This window comes from Crotalus tigris, unplaced genomic scaffold (assembly GCF_016545835.1).
Source record: "Crotalus tigris isolate CLP2741 ecotype Arizona unplaced genomic scaffold, ASM1654583v1 scf7180000018155.2402879, whole genome shotgun sequence".
Lineage (NCBI taxonomy): Eukaryota > Metazoa > Chordata > Lepidosauria > Squamata > Viperidae > Crotalus > Crotalus tigris.
This window is the reverse complement of record NW_024096851.1, coordinates 300405-326029: the sequence shown is the minus strand read 5'-3', so window position 1 is coordinate 326029 and position 25625 is coordinate 300405. Positions and strand designations below refer to the sequence as shown.

General features: G+C 37.2%; 1 protein-coding gene across 3 annotated transcripts in view; it reads left to right on the top strand.

Moving 5' to 3' along the window:
* The window catches only part of CHRM3 (cholinergic receptor muscarinic 3), a 245229-nt gene extending 225462 nt beyond the window's left edge, over positions 1 to 19767 (top strand). For all 3 annotated transcript variants that reach the window (XM_039348451.1, XM_039348452.1, XM_039348449.1), the window contains one exon: positions 15828 to 19767. In XM_039348451.1, the coding sequence (XP_039204385.1) occupies positions 15847 to 17643 (1797 nt within the window). In that variant the 5' untranslated portion in view covers positions 15828 to 15846 and the 3' untranslated portion in view covers positions 17644 to 19767. The remainder of the gene's footprint in view (positions 1 to 15827) is intronic.
* Positions 19768 to 25625: the final 5858 nt, after the last annotated feature.

Genomic DNA, 25625 nt, shown 5'->3' with positions numbered 1-25625 from the left:
ATGTTTCATTTCCTACTTTGGTTTCTTTCAGTCTCGTATCAACAATCCCATATATCTCATGAGTTAAAGAGGAGATTGTGTGGCATTTTTGTCTTAGGAGAGTTTTTCAAATAGGCTTCAAATTTATTCACTAATAGAAAGGATGGCAGAAGAAGAACCAGTTACTAAATGGATTTTAATCCAAAATTGCACGTTTACAAGCTGTGGCCAAATGAGCACTTACAATTCTTTACCAGAGTCATGGGCAGAGGAAATGGATGAAAGATTTCTCTGAATGTTTTAAGAGAATAACAGATTCTTCACTATTCTCAAGAAAAGACTCCTCAGTACCCGGAAAGGCCACTGGAATGAGTTCCATCATGATGTCTTCCTCCAGATTTAATTGAAGTATATCAGGGAAGTACTGGAGCAGGAAACCCTATACCATTTCAGATAAATGGTTGTCCAGTCTCTTCTTAACCTCCAGTGATGGAGCACCTACAACTTCTGAAGTCAAGCCATTCCACTGGTTAATTGTTCTCACTGTTAGGAAATTTCTCCTTAGTTCTAGGTTGCGTCTCTCCTTGATTAGTTTCAATCCATTGTTTCTTGCCTTCTGGCGTTTTGGAGAATAGATTGACCCTCTCTTCTTTGTAGCAGCCCCTCAAATATTCAGGTGCCATTATTCAAAAAATAATCCAAGGAAGCAACAAAATGTTTTCTGAATATCTTTGACAATATGTGCAATCACTATGGAGTATTCCAATAGTAATTAGAAGAAATTATGTGAGACAAATACTTCAAATATGAGAAAGAAAGAAGGATATGTACCTGTGTTTCAAAGCACTGTGCCAAAGTGTATCTTTGGGTATCACAAGTATTACTTTGGCAGACAACGTAAATGACAGAATAGTAACTAGCTGCCAAATGAAAGACTGTAAACAAGAAAATGTTCTTACAAGTAAAATGTTTTGCTTAACTGTCAGTCATGGAATTTAGAATTTGATTTAAAAGAGAATTAAAACACTGTAGTGAGATTAGACTACCAGGCTTTCTTCCTAAACAAGGTTGAAATTTCCAGCAACAATACAAGATTGTGAACTCCATTTAATCTGAGTGCCATTCTGCTGTTCTTGCTACTCTCTTGCTAACCTACTATTGCACATTCAAGTGCAGGATTTTTTATATACTACAGAAGAAAATGGAGCAGGTTTTGTAAATGTATACTGTAAAAAGATCCTTGTGCAGATCCAAATCCAGGTTAGCTCCTAATCCACATTTGTTTAGACTGCTAAAATGTGGAGCTCTGTAAAGGCAAGCCCTTATAAGAATCCCTGAACTATTCTAAGAATCTCCCCAATATTCCTAACCTGTGCTCAGGTCTTTAGTGATATACAGTGTGTTGAAACAAAAATAGATGTGTGGAACAGAACTATTAATAGCAGCGTGGTGTAATTAGTATTTGTTTCCACTTTCTAACCCTTTCTTTCTTATATACAAAAAACTGATCATAGCGGTCATAAAATGAAGAGAGGATGGTTAGCGAGAATTAGGCTTTCAAGGAGAAATCCATTCACCCGTTTCTCACAATGCAGTGGTGATTCTCAGTAACACAGCCATAACTTTAAATATCCCTTTTCTGCTTGCTTCTGTTTTCATAAGGTCACTGAAGTCTGAAACTGAACTTGATGCTTTCTGCTGACACTTTACATTGGCAAAGTTGTTTCCTCTGTTTCATTAATGAAGGTCCTTTGTTCCTTCCGCCTGATGCAATTTACCTCTACCTTGGCAGTCGAAGATGTTACCTCCTGTATGGAAATGCATGATTTAAAAAAAAAGGTGAAAAGATGAGGATGTGTAAGAGTCATGAAAAGGTTCCCTCTTAACTTATAAGAGTTTCACTGTTCTGCAGATTGCACAATGTTTCTCTTAGGAGACACAGCAGCGAAACCTCAATGTTTATATAAAAGTTTTACAATTGTCTTTTATTACTCGTAATTAGAAGGGGAATCTGTACACAGTGCTGTATTATCCCCTGTCCTCCACCTCCCATCAGAGGAAGATTACCCAATAGAAGTCTCTCAAATAAGAAACAGGATTCTACAAATTGAGGAGGTTCTTCCTCTGAATTCTACAGAGTGAAAAATTATAAAGTGAGTTACGGGATTAGCAGGAAATGTTCTTTCTCAAACATTGTAAGTGTTGAATACTGAAGTTTACTTTTATGCATGTGTTTATTTTTTATATATATGCCACAGCTTTGTGCCAGAAACTCATGGTGCAATGTAATGTGCCTTTTCTTCCAGTGTGATTCCAACAATTCTCAGTAAGCTAGAATTAATAAAAACATTAATTGGAGGACGATTTGGAGGACAAGCTCTGAATTTGAATCTAACCTGTGCCCCAACTATACTACTATACTATACTACTATGGCCTTTACTGTAATAATTGAATCTTATGTCCCTCCTCAAATAGTCATATGTTTGGAAAGTGGATACATTGGTAAGGTTTCTTCTTTGTACATCTTTCCAAAATAATCTCTCCTGGCAGCTATTATCTTTGACTTTCCTCTCACAAAGAAATTAGACTGCAATCATTTACCAGATTTGCTTTCTAAGAATGTTTCTGGCCCAATTATGGTTTTGTTGTTGCTGTTCTTTTAAAGAATCCTTTAAAAAGTAGCCTGGGACATATCAAGCTTGAGAAATATTAAAGTCCAGGCTACAAATATTGTATCATTTTTATATTTTATTTTTACAACTTTTTTTACATACTTACACTCAGTCTAGCTGTTCAATCCCTGCCCCGTATTTTTTGTATCTTCTACTGCTAATGTTTGCTGCAAAACTAAATATTGACACTTAAAGAAATAAAATTGCTGAATATGTCTGACTTATAGGAAGAAGACTGTTAGAGATATCTGGATTAAAAAAGGAAACACTAATCTCAATTTTATTTGAAAATCCTTAGTATAATGTTAATGAAGAAAGTTATATTTACTGTATACTTACAAAGATCGTGTAAGATAATTGGTGGATTTTGCTGACCCTGCAGAAGAGGGTAATATTTTGATGCCATATATCCCCATAAAACTGATCTGGAGAGTGAAAACATCCAAGGACATGGTAAATCACAAAGCAAAAGGGGAACCTAAAAAAAGTTGTTTCTATGCTATCTTGTAGTCAAATTTCTTTTCCCTCCACAAATGAAAAAAAGCTCTTCTGTTCATTACAGGCAACTGCATTCAACTTACTAATATCAAGCACACAATCTGATGCATATTTGTTTTGGATCTCGTTGAAGTTTAATGATAATGAAATAATTTAATTTCTTGATAATTTAGAACTGCTGAAAAAAGTAATACCAGGCATTAGAGGCATTAGAGAAATATACCATTCCATTCTTGATCCAGAAAGGATTTTTTTCTTGAAAACCCAGATTCTTCAAAAGACACAAAGCCCCCTTTTGTTTGGTTGGGTTTTTTTTTCCAAATGATAACAATAATCCATCAAATTATCTCTGTATTTAATTATTAAATCCAACTAGTATAGTTTTTCTGTGAGCAGCCCATAGCAGTACAGGTAGTGATTAAAGTTCCATGCTAAAAACTGGAAGACTGTGAATTCTAGTCCTACCTTAAACATGAAACAAGATGGGTAACTATGGACAGTCATTGACTTTCAGCCCTAGGAAATAGTCAGTTGCAAGCCATTCTTGAAAATCTTGCCATGAAAAATGCAAAGACTTGTTCAGTCAATTTCCAGGAGTCAAATCTGTTTTCAAAGGCACAGGAAAGAAAGAAAAGTAATGATGTCTGAGTGGAGGGGAAATTTAAGGAGACAGATGGAGGCAGAGAAGAAACATAATCTCAAGTTTTATTTTTCATATTGGAATTACATTCATAATAATAGCTTGTCTTCTAATGATTCATTATATAATCTAAGATTTATATAATTGTTATATGGACCTTAATAACTAAATTGCAGTACAGAAAGAAAAAAAAACAGAAAAGTGTCATACATTAACATATCTCTAGCCTTCTATTCAAAGTCACAGAATTTTGGTACATACAGTAGTTAATCTTTTTGAATTTTATTTCAGGCGTTAAAATGATTTTTAAAACCCTGCCAATCAAAACTATTCCATGCTCTTATTTAGTAGATATTAATATTGCTGTTAGCATGTTGTTATCCCACTTACTCTAAATAGTTAGCAATATCCTCTTTCTCTTGTGGCTCTAGGCCAAGAAGAAAAAAGCTGCTGCTATATTAAGGATTGGAAACTCTTTTCTGGTTAATGGCCCTGCTGCTCCTTATGCCCTTCAAGAGGCCTTGTTTGATCTCTGCAGATACAATTGTCTTACACATCCTTTCTTCATTCTGAGCCTAACGCTCAGACAGTTGTAACACATTACCATCTATATTTTTTTCTTCTTTTTTAAAAAATCAAGCTGTAGCTATACAGACCCTTTAAATCAGACATGTCAAACTCCCGTGACATATCGGAGCTTTTTTCCCATTGCCAGCAATGGGGTAGGCACGGTTTCCTGGTGACGCATCCGGCCTGCAGGCCGGCAGTTTGATACCCCTGCTTTAAATTATACATCCTTTTCTGGATGATATGCTCCTGGAAATCACCAAATTACCCGCAGAATCCTTAAAGTAGCTAATTCTGGGAGGAAAGTAGAAAATTCTGAGAGAAGCCACATTAAACTGTTTTCTTCTGTACTAATTTTCAAAAGGGAAACAAAAATAAAAACAATTTAAAGCACTAAGTCTTCATTTCCAGAGCTTGGGGAAGGAACTTAGCAGAATAGGCTGTAGGCTTACTTTCTCAGAGGTTTTACCAGTGTATAAGGAGCAAAACGGAAAAGGCCAGCGCATAGCACAATTCAATATGTGGCTAAAGGAGTGGTGTAAAGGGGAAGGCTTTGGATATATTAGTCACGATGTCAGTAGCTGGTCCAATCAAAAGATGTACAAAAGAGATGGTTTGCATTCATCTAAAAAGGGACTGAGTTACTTGGCTATAAATTCACGGATTTTCTGGAGGGAAATTTAAACTAAACAGTGGGGACAGGGAGTTAATTGATACGGAACAACCCTGTCCCCAGCAATTTAAAAATTATAGGGCTATCAGTGCATGTAGCATAGATGTGTGTGTGGAAAAGAATACCAACCTTGCTATCAAGCAAAATGAAGCCTCTAATAGCGAGTGCCACATAAAGTGCACTAACCAAATAGGTGGTAAGACAATAGGGGAACTCAGGCACCACACAGGTTATGTAGAAAGGAAACACAGGCCCACTCACACTCAAATGTTTATACACCAATGCACAGAGTATGAACAGCAAACAGGGTGAACTAAAAATTCAGGTTAATGAGGACAGATATGATATTGTTGCCATTACGTAAACATGGTGGGATGAAACCCACACATGGAACACACAGCTAGAGGGATTTAAATTATTTAAAAGAAACAGACCAAATAAAAGAGGAGGTGGAGTTGTTCTCTATATAAGAAATAACTACATCTCCACAGAAATAGAGCACAACAATGATAAAAACTGTCTTGAATGCATTTGGGTCAATATAAAAGGGGGGGGAAACGACATTGCCATAGGTGTATACTACAGACCACCCAACCAAACAGAGGAAATAGATGAACTTTTTGCTAGTCAGCTAACTAAGGTATGTAGGAAGCACATCACAATAGTAATGGGGGACTTTAACTACCCTGACATCAACTGGGAGACAAACTCCGCACCAAGTGGAAGATCAAACAGGTTCCTGGCAAACCTAGCAGAAAACTTTGTCTCCCAAAAAGTAGAGAAGGGAACTAGGGGATTAGCCATTTTGGATCTAATTCTCACTAACAGAGATGAAATGATAGACGGTGTTGAAGCCATAGGAACCCTGGGAGGAAGTGATCATGCAATATTAGAATTCAACATTATAGAAGCACAAGCAATAGAACACAGTCAAAATAGAGTCTTGGACTTCAAGAGAGCTAATTTCAATAAACTTAGAGAGGGCTTGGGAAGGATTCCATGGATGAGAATCCTCAAGGGGAAAACAACTCAAGAAGCTTAGGAAATTTTGAAAAATGAGATAATAAAAGCATAGTTTAGCACAATACCAACAAAGAGGAAAAACAACAGCTCTCAAAAGAAACCAGCATGGCTGCATAAAGAACTCTCTGACAAATTAAAAGATAAAAAGGAAAAGTATAGAAAGTGGAAAGAAGGGAACATAACTAAGTCAGAATATCAGCAAATAGCCTGAGCCTGCAAAGATGAAGTGAAGAAAGCCAAGGCTCAAAATGAACTGAGGCTTGCGACCAAAGTCAAAAATAACAAAAAAAAAAGCTTCTTTCAACATGTAAAAAACAAGAAAAAATTGAAGGAAATGATTGGTCCATTAGTGGGTGGAAGTGGCAAGAAGGTGACAAGCAACAGGGAGAAAGCAGAATTATTTAACTCGTTTTTTGCATCTGTCTTTACACAAAGGGAAAAAACAGACCAACCTATCAAAAATAGTGCCATAAAAAACAAAATAGAAACACAAATTAAGATAGGCAAGAAAATGGTAATTGAGCACCTGTCCAGCCTAGATGAGTTCAAATCGCCAGGACCAGATGGATTACACCCCAGAGTTCTCAAGGAAGTGGCAGATATGATATCAGAGCCACTGAACTATATTTTTCAAAGATCCTGGAACACAGGGGAACTACCAGAGGACTGGAAAAGAACTGATGTAGTTCCCATCTTCAAAAAAGGGAAAAAAAATGGATCCAGGAAATTAAAGCCCTATCAGCCTGACCTTAATACCTGGGAAGATCCTGGAAAAGATAATCAAACAATGAATCAATGAACACCTAGAGGCAAACAAAGTCATTACTAAAAGCCAACATGGGTTTGTCAAAAATAGATCATGCCAGACAAATTTTATTGCATTCTTTGACCAAGTGACAAAATTAGTGGATCAGAGGAATGCTGTGGAAATAATTTACTTTGACTTCAGTAAGGCATTTGATAAAGTAGATCACAACCTACTACTTGACAAGATAGAAAAATGTGGGGTAGACAGAACCACCACCAGATGGATCCGTAGCTGGCTGACCGGCCGTACTCAGCGAGTGGTCCTCAATGGAACTGCATCTATATGGAGGGAAGTGTGTAATGGGGTGCCCCAGGGCTCTGTTCTGGGCCCAGTACTCTTCAACATCTTCATCAACGATTTGGATGAAGGGATAGATGGGGAACTCATCAAATTTGCAGACGACACCAAGCTGGCAGGAATAGCCAACACTCCAGAAGACAGGCTTAAGATACAGAAGGATCTGGACAGACTTGAACACTGGGCACTAACTCACAAAATGAAATTCAATGGTGAAAAAAGCAAGGTTCTACATTTAGGCAAGAAAAACCAAATGCACAAGTACAGCATAGGTGGCACCATGCTCAATAGTAGTAACTGTGAGAGGGACCTCGTAGTCCTAGTAGACAATTACCTAAATATGAGCCGGCAGTGTGCTGCAGCTGCCAAAAAGGCCAACACAGTGCTAGGCTGTATTAACAGAGGGATAGAATCAAGATCACGTGAAGTGTTAATACCACTCTTCAATGCCTTGGTAAGGCCATACTTGGAATACTGCATCCAGTTTTGGTCACCATGATGTAAAAAAGATGTTGAGACTCTAGAAAGAGTACAGAGAAGAGCAACAAAGATGATTAGGGGACTGGAGGCTAAAACATATAAGGAACGGTTGCGAGAATTGGGTATGTCTAGTTTAACGAAGAGAAGGACAAGGGGGGACATGATAGAAGTATTCCAATATCTCAGGGGCTGCCATAAAGAAGAGGGAATTAAGCTATTTTCCAAAGCACCTGAAGGCAGGACAAGAAGCAATGGGTAGAAACTAATCAAGGAGAGAAGCAACCTAGAACTAAGGAGAAACTTCCTGACAGTGAGAACAATTAATCAGTGGAACAGCCTGCCTCCAGAAGCAGTAAATGCTCCAACACTGGAAGTTTTTAAGAAGAAACTGGACAGCCATTTGTCCGAAATGGTGTAGGGTTTCCTGCCTGAGCAGGGGATTGGACTAGATGACCTCCAAGATCCCTTCCAACTTTACTACTATTACTGTTACATAATAAAGACACTAAATGGACCCAAGTAGCTTTTGATTATGTGTATTATACTTTGCAAGACCGAAGTTTAAAGAAATCTTTTTAATTGAAAATATTATTGTTAATAGTAAATGTTAACTTTCACCGAAAAACAGATTTTAATGGTATATCAACAGAAAACCAACCCTTTCAACACCCCTAATTGCAAGCTATAAATAAAAAATGATATTGATGTTTCTTATGTTCAACCAGACTGCTTCCACAATGCTCGGCCTTAAGCTAATTTATATCTTGACATGGGCTGTTTTGCAGTAAGAAATGGGTAAAATCCTAATTATGCTGTTCACTTGAAGTTTACAGTTGTGTTAAATATTGCTTTTTTCCTGTCATTTTCATATATTCAACATGATTATTTCTGAAAGTATTTCTCCATATGTGAAATACCACAATTCCTATGTCAAGGCCTTTACTTCCTGGCTCATGTTATTGTACTAAAGTTACTGTACTAAACTGTAGTCTTACATTACACTTTGTTATAAACCATGATGAGAAATCCACCCTATTCACACATCCAAAATGAAGTCCCTTCCACATCAGGTTATCACTGAGTTAGGATATTGTCTGAAGACCTTAAGAAATTGTCAGAGATTTTTTATTAAGTAGCCTGCATAGTCATTACATCTGTTTTTGGTGATTCAAATGATCCACAAGCCAACATCTGAAGACTAGTGGGATAGGAAGCTGGGATAAATTATTTCCAGTCCATCTTATCTCTTTTATAATATTCTATTAATTTTTGAAAAAACAATGCCTTAATAGTTTGCTATTACTGCTTTGGGCAATTTTAGCAAAAAGCTAAATTGAAGCATGTGTGCACTAAAAAGATGTCAGTTAATAACTGAATTAAGCAGCAAAATTTAAGAGAATTTAATTTAAGGAAAGGAATGCAGGAACAGGTAAAAGCAAAATGGGAGTAGACCTTGCAATGTTTTGTGATGTAAAAATCGCAGTTTTTTAAAAAGAGATTTTAAAATGGTTGAATAACACTCTGTGTTGTGTTGAACTGTTTAATATGAACTGGGATTTGTATGATGGATTTGTGATATCTGATGCTTTCTCTTAGACTTGTAATGCTAATTTTAATTTTTGCATTTGTTTAATTTTTTAAAATTGTCTTTATGGATTTATTGTATGCTGTGCCCAGAGTCAGATATTGTGAGATGAGCAGCCATGTAAATAGGATATATAAATATGATGGCAAAGGTTCATTCTCTGACCTTGTGGGTTGGTTTCTGAATGTTTCATTACCAGACCAGGTAACATCTTCAGCAGAGTTTAGGATGTGTCAGTGTTCTTCTGTTTATAAGGGCTTCAGGTGTATCAAGTGACAGTCTGTGATGGGTCTTGTGATGGATCAGGTGTGAGTCATCAGTGAATCATATGATGGGTGTTGTGATGGGGAGGTTACATCAGGTCTGGGAAGTGAACTGCTGATGGGGTAGGGGCTTGTGTGTGTTGGTTCGTACCTGGCCTTGTAACAAAACATTCAGAAAGCAACCCCAAAGCTCAGAGAACGAACCTCCACTCTCATCCTACACTCAAGCTACAGATATACACCATTATTGCTTATATAAATATATAAATAAATAAACATCAGCTACTGCAGAGTTGTGATTTAGCAAACATATATCAGAAAAGAGATTGTTACAGAAATTAGGTAAATCAAAGCCACTCTATCTACAGATTAGGAGTTACTGCAAGAATTTCTCGAAATTGTTTCCTTTTAAACACTGAAAGTATTCCTTTAAAAAAATGTTTTGCTGTGTATGTAGTTTTGAGCAGTGCTTTTTTTATATAAAAAAAAAGAAAAAGAAAAAGAAAGGTGCCGGAACTCACACACTTCATACAACCTGCCTTGCCTACCCAAAAAAGGTGCAGAGAAAAATGTTACTTTGAAATTTAGCCTTTCTTCAAAAATGCCACTGTGTGCTTTTCACAATCAACTTATACTACAGGTTCACTGCACCATCTAGTGGATACTAGATTGATCTAGTATCTAATGTTCAAATCATAAATTGGGGAGGGGATTAATGCAACTTTTAAAATTTAGAGGTTTGAACAAAAAAAAATCTAGTTTAATATGGTTACAGCACACTAACCAAAAGGAAATTAACTCTGAATTGAAGACAACTAAAACAAAAAACACAAATATATGCAAAATCCTGTATACTGCACTTTCTTGACTGTGTCAGCTAAGGGTTGCCACTTCCAACTGTAACCTGTCCTGGAGATTTTCCAGTTCTCAATAAAAGTGTCCATGTGACTCCTTGTTTAGGAATGTGAATATATGCATTAACACAAATGTACTAGTCAGGGAAGGAAAGAAAAAGAATCTTTTTTAGATATTACTCCTTTGTGGCTTATTTCTATATGTGTAACTGTTTCTTTTATTCTTAACAGCAAATGACTCCCACCCTAATACACTGTTATTTTTATTTAGTTTATATTTAGGGGTGGGGTTTTTTTACATTTCTAAAGTAATATATTAACTGCAGTCTTTCAGTTCCTGGTAATTTGAAGGTACAAACTGCATTGCTGGCTTTGTAGTCTGTTTTCTTACATTACATAGTTACAATTTATAGGAAAGGTTCATGATGTTCTCTAGCATATTAGGACACAGAGTACATTTATAAGAGGAAGGATCATATGTAGGACCTGGAGGCAAAATACGACCAGTGTATCGCAATTCCCCGGTCATCCTTCCTGAGTCCCTCTGTCCAGCCAACCACACTCTAAAGCAGGGGTCCCCAACCTTGGCAACTTTAAGATCTGTGGACTTCAACTCCCAGAATTCCACAGCCAGCATGGCTGGCTGGGGGATTCTGGAAGTCGAAGACCACAAGTCTTAAAATTGCCATGGTTGGGGACCCTGCTCTAAAGGACAGAATTATATCCTGTATCTCCTAACTAGCCTAATAATTTCACTTGTGCTAATGATGATGGCCTTATTACAAGTTTTTAACTATGTATAAAACATAGTTGGATGTGCCGTCTCTTCCTTTGTTTCAAGGAGCAAATTTATCAGCTACCAATGAAAACAATTTTTCAAAGTTTCTGCCTATATTTGGATTGATGGTAGACATGTTTGGAACACACAACCTATATGAGGTTCTTAAGTCACAAAGGAGACTTACACATCAAGTCCCATTAACTAATTTTAGACATTTCACTTAAGGGTCTTACTCTATCAGCCTCTCTTTAGCTGATTTCAAAATACCACAATATTCATTATGGACAATCACAGATTAATACAATTCAGTATTTCAATTCACTTGAGTACGAAGGAAATTAGTCCAGTTATAGCTGGAAGTTTTCTATTCCATTGGATGGGACCTTTCTATCCCAAAGCCTTGTCTTCCACCATTGCAAACAAATAGAGGAAATCTGTATTTGGAAGGAAGTTGGGGGATGCATATGATGGCCAGATCAAAGTCTAGCCATAATACAATCATGATTTCTGAGAGGCAGAAATATTTAGACACAGCACTAGGTCATTATCAGTAATATGCAACACTTGGTGTTTCCTATAGCAACTTATAGTTCCTAGAGTTCACCTCAGGACAAACTGATAAAAGTCCACTGTGATGAGAGTAAATACGCTTGTGGTAATCCTGGTTTCCATAATTTAGGAACAGCAGCAAAGCAGCTCAGAAATTATGAAATGAATGAGTCACTGAACCCGTGGAAGATAAAAGGTGATGGGCACTTTGGTACAGGAAATGCTTGCAACTTTTTAATACATGTACTTAATTAATGGCTAAGTTCTATTAATAGAACATGCTTGAAAGATTGTAACTGCATTTTATAAATTTTGATTAATACTTATATAGTAATGCCACAGTATTAATGAAGAAACAGTCATCTTTGGTGGCCTAAAATTGAAAATAAGGTTCAATATAAACTAAGAAAGTACATTTGACTTTTTTCCTTTTTTGTAAGCTCTTCTTGGTTAGAATTTATTGTCTAGTTTATTAATTTTTCTTCCATTTATATTTTATTCCATAGCAATATAGACTCTGCCTGAGTTCTAAAATGGTATAAAATTTTATGACATTGTAATAAACATTACCTAAAGCATTGTGATCTATAAATATTCAAATGCATTGCTCAATGGTTTTTATTTTTATTTTAAATGTATAAAAAGATTTACATCAATCAAGATTTTCAATGTTATAATCAGATTATCAATACAATTCTTGTCAGCTAAAACAATAACTTTTTAAAAAAAATCAGCATCAAAACAAAATGTATCTATATTTATTCCTCCTCTTTGCAATTTTTTTGTACTTTCATTTATTTTTCATAGAAACCAAGTATTTTATTTCTCATTAATTTTAGAAATAAAAACACATTACTAAACTAATAGTTTAGTGAAATTTTTAGTACTAGGATTTGTTTCCCCAAATTTGAAAAACAGTATTTTGGACAGTCTATATGTCTCCTTTGTGATTTGGTGTTTTAAAATTGCTTCTCTTCTGTCTACTTATTGAAGACTCTAATAAACTTAAAACTTATTTTTAAACAGCTCCAAACAGATAAGGTGCAGACAAACAGTACATCCTATTTTTTTTTAGCATATTAGGGAAGATTCAGTTTAACAAAAACATTCCAAATATGGTAAAATCACTCCTAATTTTACATGAATAAGAGATTCAAAGAGGGTACAATTCAAGTTTGTAATTCAAGTTTCAGTCGTGGGTTGGTGCAATGCCAGCAGCTTTTTAAAATCGGACAATATTCCCTGCTGGGTGAGATCATGTTGCTATCTGGATATGCTAGAATTTCAACCTTTTAAAGCAAACTCTTGACACTTTTGTTCCTTCTGACATGTGGGTCTTTTGCTTTTGTAAAGCACTCTGTGAACCAGATGCTTGGCCGGCAGGATGTACAAACAAACATTACCTAATTTATGTGAAAACATTGCAGATCTTATTCTGTGTTAGATGTGCTCAATTATTCTTCATTTTACTTCCCGCATTTGAGAGTATCTGATTTTACAATGCTTTCCTATATCTTCTCCTTTGGACATAACAATCAGGCCATTTCTTCTACTCTTGTCCATATTTTTTTACAGGCTGCTTTGCCAACTGATCTTATCTTTTTTCCCCTCAATTAAAACATGATACATTATTTGATAAATTCCCTCTCTGCAAGATCTGAAATAGGTTTATGAGACTCTATGAAAGCTGTGTGGGATTTAATCAGGAAGACTATTTACTACAATTAGGTAATTGTGACGTGGCATTATCATGCATACATGATAAAATTTCAGCTTTGGTTCCTGTCTTTGATGGTACTAATGTGTTTCTGAATTCTTGTTTATATGGATTATGCTCGTATAAAAAAAGAGACACCTGACATGGAACTGGTGAAACATAATCAACTTTTTAATTGCACTAAAGAAAGTAAGGCCTTTTAAGGCCTTTCCCTACTGTTGAGTTGAATTACCATTTGCTTATCCTCGAATCAGCAGAAAATCAAAGCTGCATGAAATTTGCTGTCCTTCCACTTTTGCTGTTTCAAGTCACTGTTACCTGCTGCACTTGACTCAAAGGTGCCAAAGTAACAAAATTTAACAGATTTTATATATCTTAAATCCAGTTCTGTATGGTTTCAAGATAGGATAGTAAATGCTATTTTAACACTGGTACCACTAATGGATAATTTAAGACTTGATTATTCTGGGTGTTGATGAAGGAGAAAAAAGATGTTGAGTTGAGATGTTTGTGCCCTTGTTAATTGCAAGTAGTTGATGGCAATAGCAATAATACTTAGACTTATATACCACTTCACAGTGCTTTATAGCTCTCTCTCTAAGTGGTTTACAGAGTCATCATATGGCCCTCAACTATCTAAGTCCTCATCTTACCGACCTCAGAAGGCTGAGTCAACCTTGAGCCACTCAGAATCGAACTCCTGGAGTGAGTTAACCTGCAGTACTGCATTCTAACCACTGTGCCACCACAGCTCTGATATACCATATCCTACAAAAGGTGTTAACTAATTGGACTAAAAAAGCAGCCAAGATATGAAAGAAGCCAGAAATCTAGTTTTAGAAGAACTAACGAAAGGACTAAGTATTTAACCAGGGATGAGACGATTATGGGAAGACAACATAGTTATTCTCAAATAGCTGAAAGGCCATCCAGCAGAAAATGGAAATTGAAATCATAGGAAAGATTTTGTCTAACGATTGTAAGAAACTTTCTAATATTGGAATATCTTTCAGTGGGGTCTTTTGCTGTTTAAACAGAAATCGGAAGTCAGACAATCATGCTATAATGGGGGTCCCCAATCCCCAGGCCACACCCCACTACCGGGCCATGGGCTGTTTGAAACCGAGCTGTGGGATAGATGGGCAAGCGCATAAGTGCAAGCTCCATCCAATCGCACACAAAGCTCCATTTGCATGAGTTGAAGGCCCGTGCACCTGCTGCTCCCACAAATTGAACTATGTGCATGTGCGTGTGCTCTTACCACTCCCATGCCCCACCCCCATTGGGCCAAGCTGTCAAGCTAGAAAGTTTGGGAACCGCTGTGCTACAACATCATCCCTCACTGGATAGAGAATAGTTTTAGAAAATACCCAAAGTCCACTGGAACTATCTTATGTTGTGAAATCAGTGGGAATTACCGTATTTTCCGGCATATAAGACGACTTTCTAAACCCTGAAAATCTTCTTAAAAGTCGGGGGTCGTCTTATACGCCGGAATATACGGGTAGCTGTTCTCTGAATTTAAAACCAAACTGCCCCCTAGTGGCCAGCCCTATTTTTTTTTACAGAAATACTAACAGGACAAAGCTTTCCAGCAGCAAATGAATGGAGCTCCTATTGTGCTCATCTATAAACAGAAATTCAATATTGTACTGTATTTTCTGGCGTATAAGACGACTTTCTAAACCCTGAAAATCTTCTCAAAAGTTGGGGGTCGTCTTATATGCCCAGTCGCCTTATACGCCGGAATATACGGTACGTTTGTCCTGGTTAATTGATGTGTTCCATTTTTGCATAAAAGAATTTCCCAAGCTAAAAAATGGTAATCACATTACAGAGATGACTTTGCTAGTGGATCCTGGCTGAATGTTCAGTTGTAGCATAAAACAATTGGCTTAACATCTCTTAACTTTTAAACAATGGCCTCTTGTTTGTCCACAGTCAAGGATGTAGTCAGCAATAAAATTGAGCACTTATTTCAAGTTGGATGGCTTTTTCTAGTAGGGTCCTTCCACAATACTAAATTGAGAAAAGTTGGCTAAAATAACATTACTTCTATATAATTATGTTTGTGTTGTTGTTTTTTTACTCAAAAATTAGCACATAAACTCAGAGCAGGTTAGATCCTTAGCATGGGAGCATGTTTTTTATCCTTTTGTTCCTGCTGGAGTCATTTGCTGTATGGAGCCCCTCATTTTCAATTTATACTACAAAAATAAAAACCCAGAAATAAATGAAACATATGGGTAGTTTGGAGATAGCATAAATGTTGGGGACAAATGTTTAAAGGATTTTCATCTTCATGATATAATCCTACTCTGTTAGCAGGATCTAGCTCCTAAATTTTTTGAATCATATGTTTGATGCTAGTAATAATGCTGCACATGCAGTCATAAGTATATTATTTACATGCCATTTCTTTCTTCTGACCTTTTTGCAGAATATGTCAGAATGTCACAATGATCCCGTCTAGCAACAGCACAATCACTTCGTTACTTCCAAATGTCAGCACCTTCTGGATTCGAGATTCCCAAAGAAAAGGACTTCCCAATGAAGCTCCATTGTTTACTAGCACCAATGGCTCTTCCCATGCAAACGAGAGCTTTTTCCTCACTACCATGGGCATGACCAATGTGTCTCATGCTCCTCCTGATCCTCTGGGAGGACATGCTGTCTGGCAAGTTGTCCTGATTGCTTTCTTCACTGGCATTCTGGCCCTGGTCACCATCATCGGAAACATCTTGGTGATTGTGGCATTTAAAGTCAACAAACAGCTAAAAACAGTTAACAATTACTTTTTGTTGAGTCTTGCTTGTGCAGACCTGATAATTGGTGTTATTTCCATGAACCTTTTCACTACATATATAATTATGGACCGCTGGGCTTTGGGAAACTTGGCCTGTGATCTATGGCTTTCCATTGACTATGTGGCAAGCAATGCTTCTGTCATGAATCTGCTGGTCATCAGTTTTGACAGATACTTTTCCATCACGAGGCCACTTACCTATAGAGCTAAACGAACAACCAGAAGGGCTGCAGTGATGATTGGCTTAGCTTGGGTCATCTCGTTCATCCTTTGGGCTCCTGCTATTCTGTTCTGGCAATATTTTGTTGGAGAGCGGACTGTCGAAGACGATGAATGTTATATCCAGTTCCTAAATGAACCTGTCCTCACTTTTGGCACTGCCATAGCTGCCTTTTATTTGCCAGTAACTATTATGAGTATTTTGTACTGGAGGATATACAAGGAGACAGAGAAACGTACCAAAGAGTTAGCAGGACTCCAGGCTTCTGGGAGTGAGGCTGAGGCAGCATGCTTTGTCAACCAAACGGGAAGTTCTAGAAGCTGCAACAGTTATGAACTACAGCAGCAGGACACAAAACATACCAAACGAAGAAAATATGGGGGCTGCAACTTCTGGATGACATCCAAGAGCTGGAAACCCAGTTCAGATCAGGTCGATCAGGAGCACAGCAGCAGCGACAGCTGGAACAACAATGATGGCAACGCATCGCTTGAGAATTCTGCCTCCTCTGAGGAAGATGATATTGCCTCGGACACTCGTGCCATCTACTCCATTGTACTAAAGCTTCCAGGACATAGTACAATTCTCAATTCTGCAAAACTGCCTTCCTCAGAAGATTTGCCTGGGTCAGAAGATGAACTGCAGAAGTTGGACACAGAGTCGAAGGAGCAGAAACCAAAAAGGCTTCACCCACAAAAGAGCATGGATGATGGGAATTTACAGAAATGCTTTCCCAAGCTTCCAGTTCAATCAGCATCTGCAGTATATGCAGGAAAGGCTTCAGACTGCAATTCTACAGGGATAAAGGCACCTAATGCCTTACCTTTGTCATTCAAGGAAGCCACCCTGGCCAAGAAGTTCGCCTTGAAAACAAGAAGTCAGATCACCAAACGAAAGCGAATTTCACTTATCAAAGAGAAGAAAGCTGCACAGACACTTAGCGCCATTTTGTTTGCCTTCATTATCACCTGGACCCCATATAATATCATGGTCTTGGTAAACACTTTTTGTAAGTGTATCCCTAAAACATTTTGGAACCTGGGGTACTGGCTTTGCTACATCAATAGTACAGTGAATCCTATGTGCTATGCACTGTGTAATAAAACTTTCAGAACCACATTCAAGATGTTACTGCTCTGTCAATGTGACAAACGCAAACGACGTAGGCAACAATATCAGCAGAGACCATCAGTCATTTTTCATAAGCGGATTCCACGGGAAGCTTCATAGAATAGTATTTTTTAACCACAATAATAAACATTAAAGGGAGGGTGGTTGCTGGAGCTAACTGCATATCTTCAAGATGTGGAAGTAGCAGCCTGGTGTATGTATCCTTTTAATACTTCCTGTATACTGTAACAGTTGAAGCCACATAAAGCAAAAAAATGAATTACAAATGTATTTATTAAAGAACAACCAGATATCTGAAAAACTATCTACACAATTCCAAAAAGCTGCATACAAAACTATTAGCGATCTATTCAGTCCTGCACTTGTTAATCCATTCTGGGGATCTCAGAAGAGCACACGTAACTAGCCCACTCCCAATATGTTTTTCTGATAAATCTGGTAGGCTCTAATATGTCACAAATTGGACTGATCTATTTTAAAATGTGGGTATATGTGTGTGTTCCAAATACTGTACAGATGTCCCAAACATCTTAGAGCTTCCCATCTTCTCCTTTTGTAGGTGTAATGTCAATTTGTTGACCCAGTTTATTAAATAACTTGTGCAGGAGCATCCCATGTACTCAGCACTTGCTGTCTGTTTACAGGAAAGGTGAGGTCTTGTCTTTCTCAGCAGTAATTGCCATCACTATGAGATGTGAGCAGGGGCCTTGAAAACAGTTTTTCAGAACTCGTTTATATTGTATTGATTTGGGCAATCTTAAAATTGTAATGCCACAAAATATTTTTATGTACAACAGTGAAGAATTTCCGAAGGGTGCATGTTATCCCTATCTATACATTCAAGCAGAAGAACTGAGCGTGTATATTTTTCAAATAGAAATCCCCTTTAAACATTAAAATATTATTTAAATTGGAGAAGGATGGCCCAGTCCAGAAAGAAGAATCCTTACGAGAATTTCATCTTCATGAGAAACTGGGTACAGGCTTTACTTCTGCTTTAAATGTGAGGGTCACAGAGGGACTCAGATTTCCAGTGCAGTACCAAGCACAGCCCTGGGAATCTCTTTAAGTTGTAGAAAAGCTGGAACAGAAAGTCTCATCTTTTGTACAAATTTGAGGGAGGGGAGGGAGGGAGAGAGAAAGAGAAATCCAGAAAGAGGCTTAAGAATAGTGTCAGCAAAAACTCAGGTCCGTATTTATCCTGTGTTTTTGTTGAAGCGTATGACAAGGACAAAGAATTTATGGAATAAGCACATTACTTCTTTCCAGCTGTCTGAATTAGGCATGCTCCCAAGGAAAATGCACCAGAGTCTTGTGTCTATTTTCTGTACATTGAAAGGCATTTTAGACATGGGATAAATAACTGTGTTTTTTAAAAAAAAAATAATGAAATGGCACTTTCAATAATGCTTGTCGATTTTGAAAGCTTTTGTTTATTATTATTATTATTATTATTATTATTATTATTATTATTGCTGTTTTTGTTACAAACAGTAGTGGAAATTTCCAGTTTGTGCAGTACAATGTCCCAAGTGAATGTAAGTTGTTTGCCAATTCAAAAAGCTAAGCACCTTCTCAGAAAGAGGAAAAAAAAGGGCTGTAACGTAGCTGAGACACAGTGATCCCTCTTATTTATCAAATCAGTCAGTTCAGCAGAGCTTGGACACGTCCCCCCTTCTCCCCCCCCCCCTTAGCAACTCCAGCTGGTTCATTCAGGGCTGTGTGCACAGGAAATGTTCCAGAGGGGGTCTGTGTCTCTGCTGCACTTTGTAAAAGTCAGGACATGCCAGAGGAAAGGACTGTACTTTAAGCAATTGTTTCAAATCAGATTTATTTACATTTTTTAAAAGCAAGAGTTTTATCAGGTTTCTCCCCACCTTTTTTCGTTTTTGATCTGACACTCAGATCTGACAATAATAATAAAAAAAGCAACTTCCTTTATGAAGAGAGGACTCAGTGTTGTGAACACGGAACTGGTATAAAAGCTGCTTTTGTATTCAGTGTGAGATGGTGTTTACAGGTGATTTTGACAACAGTGGAAATATATTAAATAGTGTCTGTGTATCTGAGCTATTTAATTTTGTGATCTATTAATATGAAGAAATATTTTTATCCATAAATGCCACCAAAATGTTTTATTTAAATGTTGATAAATATTGCTCTTTGGTCTTCAACTGTAATGTCCTTTTCAAGCAGATCATAAAAGTGTTCTTGAAACATGAACACGGTTTCCAAGTTTGTGTATCACAGATTGTGGTAGGTTACATTTATGAATATATGGAAAAGATTCTTGATGGGCAACGTACCCCCTCAAAATCCTTTGCAAACCCAGGCAGGCATTCTTTCTAAAATTCAAACATGGGGGAGGGGGGGAGGGAAGGGATGTTAGAAACCTGTATGTCATAGAACTGGGCATGGGATGAATGATATCCAAAGGGGATGTCTGGGGTGATGAATTAGAATTGCCACATCTTCCTCTGACTGAGTTCCTGCATCTCTAAGAGATTCGGAACAACCATAAAGTGGTTGCTTTTCCCCAGCATAGAGAAGCAACTCTGGGCAAGAGAAGACCTGCACCCAATTTTAGCCAATGACACTTTCTAAACACAAGACAGGCCTAGTAATTTTAAAAAGCGTCACTTTGAACAGGACTCTGTGGAAAGTCAAATTCTAAGATGAAACTATTGGGAAATAAATGGGAACAGTTCAGAAGAAGGGAGGGGAAAATGCATGTATGTTTTTAACCGGCATGCTACATAAGGCGTTTAAGCACTTAGCACATGTAAGATGCTCAAAACAACGTTTGTCTAAAAAGCCAAGACTTTCATATAGTATATTTTTAAAAGTAAGAAAAATGGCTTTGTAAAGAAGGAATTCAGAGCAGAGATGTAGCTCTGTTGTTTTGAACTTTGAACCAATAATCATATCTCTTCCCTTCAGTTTGGCGGCCCTGTGTCTTACTTGTTTGTTTCAGAGACTAATTGCACATTGAGAGATGCAACATCATAATATTGAGTATTTGCAACTATGCACATTTCTGTTTTGAGCAGCCCAACACAGCTGGGAATCCCCAGAAGAAAATCAAAGTACAGACTCTGATTTTATTTGCTGCTGTGCTGATCATCACTCACCTTCAATCTAGGTGCTCATTTGAACTCTGTGTATCTGCTGTGAGGGGCAGACAAGATCTGCTGATTACAGCATGCCTGGATTAATGAGATAGGACTTTCTTATACCCTAGTCCTGAATTCCATGGCCCTGATTAAGCACTAAATCTAGCTTTTCATCCAGAATTCTGAAACCCAAATGAAGTTTGAGCTCTGTCTAAAACAAAAAGCAAGGGTGCTAATTCACTGACGCTTATACAAGCTGTAACACTCCTAAAAATTGAATGTAGAAAAATTAAAACTCCCATGTCCCAAGATCTGTCATAAAGTAATCCATTGCATGTTGACACTATAAAATTTTAACTCTGGGAAAGGCCCACCAGTATCAACTAAGAGGATATGCCTTGACCCATTCTAGGTCCTTAGGAAATTTTTACTTGCAGTTCCTAAAAAATATACCCACCTTGAGCTAAAAATATATTTCAACATTATACTACATTCTCTCTGTGTGTATGTCTCTGTCTGTCTGTCTCCCTCCCTCTCTCTCTCTCTCTCTCTCTCTCTCTCTCTCTCTCTCTCATCTAATAATTTGAGAGTCACACAATCTCATCTAATAATTTGAGAGTCACACTGTGACAAGGATGCAATCTTGCATTGTATTAATTTCATGATAAAATATATTTTTAAATACAAAGTTCACCTTTTGGCAAAAGCAAAATGTCACCATTGTTTACAGAAAAATAAATTAGGAATTGTTTAATATTTGATACATGATTAGCTTCTTAGATGTCACTGATAATTGTAGGGCAGGCATATAATGTTCACAGGCTTTTTGAAGATGAATGTAATTCTGAATACTTTTTTGTTTGTACCTGGATATTTGTGTATGTATAGCTGTACACATGGACATGGAGATACATGGGAAGACAATAATTAATCTGTGGATGGCACAGGTAGGTTTAGTTCAATGTAACTCCTCTATCAGGGAGAACCAATATCCATAACAACTCCCAAGCACCAAATGAATTAACAGAATGTGGCTTAGAAAAAAGGGATATGATTGTGATGCTAATAAAATTTGGAAGCATTCTAGAGAGACATTTATAGTGTCTAAAAGGATACCCCTTAATGGCTCAACATTTTTTCCTGCCCTCTAGGCTTCCCTTGTACTCTGTTAATTAACATAGTGTTAGTGTTGGTGGAATATGACTCCAACAGTTGGAATGGTGGTGGAAAACTCACATTGAGACAAGGATGATTTTTCCCTGCAAGAGCAGATCAAGAAACCTTAGCATGACTGATACTGACATTACAGATCAAAGTGCAGGAAGCATGAACCCACAGGAATATACAACAGTCACATTATCATCTATAGCAGTGGTTCTCAACCTTTCTAATGCCGCGACCCCATAATACAGTTCCCCATGTTGTGGTGACCCCCAACCACTTATACATCACTGGGTGCCAGGGGCGTGGCCAAAGAAAAGGGGGAAAAATGGCAGACAGTCTTGTTTGGCGACCCCCATGAAATGGTCGTTTGACCCCAAATGGGGTCCCGACCCACAGGTCAAGAACCACTGATCTATAGGTATAGAGGACATCCACAGAATTTGTGAATTTGTGTTTAACTGAGGAGACTAAAACAGAATTATAAAGGCCATTTACAAAAGATCAGAGATCTTTTTTCATTATTCTTGACTTGGCTTCTCCCAAAGAACTTACCCAAAGTGTTATGTCAAAGTGGCCATCAAGTCAGAGATCATCTTCAGCCTTCAGCTGAATGTATGCATTTGTTGAGGTTGACAGCCTGGTCTCTTGAAGGGCTTCTAGAGTGGAAAAATACCAAAACACTTATTGTAGCTCTCTTAACAAAATATACTTAGCTTTCGGGAGTTCCTCATCAAGGAGCAGACATCACATTGCTACTCTCCTGCCAACATTAATCCATGAACACCTGCAGCAGAAATAATTCATGTCCCAGTTTGGGGTTCTATAAAAACCAAGATCCTGCATTATCATTCTTTCTGCTACACAAGTCTGCACTGAAAGTGTGGACTTTTGCAAGAAGGAGGTGTTAGCGGAGCAACATTAGCAGATCTGCAGGGACTTATGCAGACATCTTGTGGACTGAGCAATTTCTGACTGTCACAATTCTATCCTTTGATTCAAAAGGCATAATTAGATTTTATTTATATTTCTATATCATTAGATATTATTACCTTTAGAAAGAGGCATAGTATGATAATAACAGCTGTTACCTCAGGGCAAAAAAACTCTCCTGCCATTTGTTTGATAGTGTCTTTCTCCTCCCCACATTCACACAATGCACTGAAGAAGAGTGAGGTACATTAGCCTTACTCCCACACTCTCTTTCTCCTACTCCTCTCCTTGAAGCCACACATTTCTTCATAGATTCAGGTCAGGATATCTACATGTGTTTGATAAGCTCAACAGGTCAGATACCAAATCATGTAAAAACATCTGATAGCCTTCAGCAAGAAATGTGAAACTTTTTTTTCAGAACATTGCTTTTAGACCAGGGGTTCTCAACCTTGGCAACTTTAAGGCTTGTGGACTTCAACTCCCAGAATTCCCCAGCCAGCAAAGCTGGCTGAGGAATTCTGGGAGTTGAAGTCCACAAGCCTTAAAGTTGCCAAGGTTGAGAACCCCTGTTTTAGACATACAAAGCTTGCAGGGAAGCCTGTTGATAAAGTAACTTCATTGGCTCCCTGACTAGTACAATCCAAGTTTAAACTGATAGTATGGATATAAGTTAAAAGTAAAGATTCCTTCAAGCAAAATTCAGCTCTACTGATTATAGAGGCATTTAACTTATTTTGGATGATACCATAAAAATAATTTGCATTTTGTTTTTCCAGAATTCATTTTTTTCAACTTCCCAGATCTGGGGTTTCTTGGTGATTTCTCTTTAATTACTCAATCTGCCCAAACTCACTTAATTTTGTATCTAGATAAAGATGCTCAGGTGCTTCGACCTGCTGAGAAAGCCTTTAAAAAATATGAGACCAAATTAACGCCCAAAACTCAGCTCAGCAGCTATAGCAAGTACCTGTATAGAAGCAATTTATGCTATGCTTCTCCTGCCATATGGAACTACCTCCCCTCTCTAATATGCTACAATAGAATGCTGGTACGTAAAACTGATTATTTTTTAATTCTGTCACGTATTGTTGAAATTGCTTCAAGGTTTTTAATAGACATGTTTAAATGCATAAATAAAAAGCAACCAGAAGAAATAGCTACTGCTGTGAGGACAGCAGTCAGACAAAACCTTTACTTAGTTTACATTTATAAATTAGTTATAAATACTGAAGAGTCTGAGTCTTGTTGCAAATTACAGCTCTTACATTTTCAGTCTTTTAACAATTTTAAACCTTCCAGTGCTTCAACCATTTAGCTTAAGATCTAAAAAAAAAAAAAAAAAACCCAGCCATCTCTTGGTGCTGAATGATATTAAAATTGTATCAATATTCTATTTTAGAATATTTGAGTAGTATTTTGTGAAAGGCAATCACTGGATTTTCAAACAGATCATATTTCCTAGGATTTTAATCAAAGCATACATTTAAAATACATAAATTGGAAGGTGAAATGAAATTCCTCTCAGTATTATTGAAAACATAAATGAAGCGAATCATTTCAGCTTAGCTCTATACAGAATACCTAGGTTTAAGTGTACCAATTAACCTAAGAAATAAATATGGGTGAAATTATTAAGAATCAGAATCTATTAATATAGTCAATAAAAATCAGTGCCAGCTTAATGGCATGAAATAAAGTTACTGAAAGTATAGGGATAGGATAATGAAAAATCTTCATTTTCTTGCCTTATAATTTTTTTTTCAGATCCCAACTGCTAAAATAAAGTACCTCTTTAAGAAATGTTCCCATGGAATGCTTAGCCATCAAAATCTCTTTTTAGTTTAAATATCATTCTTTGGTTTTGCACTTTATAAAGCATTGCAGTTTCTCAAATCAATATTTTACAGTCAGGAAAGATTAATAGTTAATAAAAAGGAGATTATGGCATTATTACTGTGTCTTGTTCTCATAGGTTGATAGAATAATTTTCACATAAAGATTTTTGCTAATATTGTTTTTTTGGAATGTTTCTTGACTTCCATTTTTTATTAATTTCCATTTGATCAATGTGCAGTGTACATTTATCTGATTCACAATTGACTTATAGGTCCAGGTGCTGAATGCAATTTAAGGGCTTAGAATGTACAGTATTCCCAAATCTTTTTATTTATTTAGCAAGATTGTACGTTTGGATGCTACTACTACCTTTTAAGGACTGTAAAGCTGGCAGATTGACAGGTAAAAGAGAGTTCAAGTACATATGAACATTTTTCCCTCCAAAATATAGTATTTTCATGGCTTTTTCGGCTTCAAATATCGAAGACACAATCCTGTATTTTGCAAATGCAGAGAAATTGATTTCTCCCTTGTAATAGGACAGTTGAAGATTTGAGCACAGTCAGAATCAGTGACTGAAAGTGGCTAGGTAGTATAGCAGCAGGGAGCCACCTGGTCACAAGAGCAACTACTTACTCAGCAGCTCATTGCCAAAGAGGGAGGGCAGAGACAGCAGTTTGGAGAAAGGCTTCAGCACATGGCAGCCTGGGGGCAAAGGGCATGAGTTCCTAATCTGAATACAGTATATTTAATCCAGTTGCTTTCCCACAATGAGCATGTAAAATATGAACAGTGTTCCTTCAGCCCTTCACTTCTAAAATTTATTTCCCAAACTCTGGGCCATGACATATACAATTTGAATAATCCTTTTGGGATTGGAGCTATCACTTGTTAAAAATTGGGTTATTGACTACCCTAAGTATCTTTTAGTTCACAACTTCAGCTGTTTTGATCTTATTCTTGCTGTATCTCTTTTAACATAGCTACAGCACACTTTCCCCTCCCTGTCTCTATTCATAGGGAGCTGCAAACAAA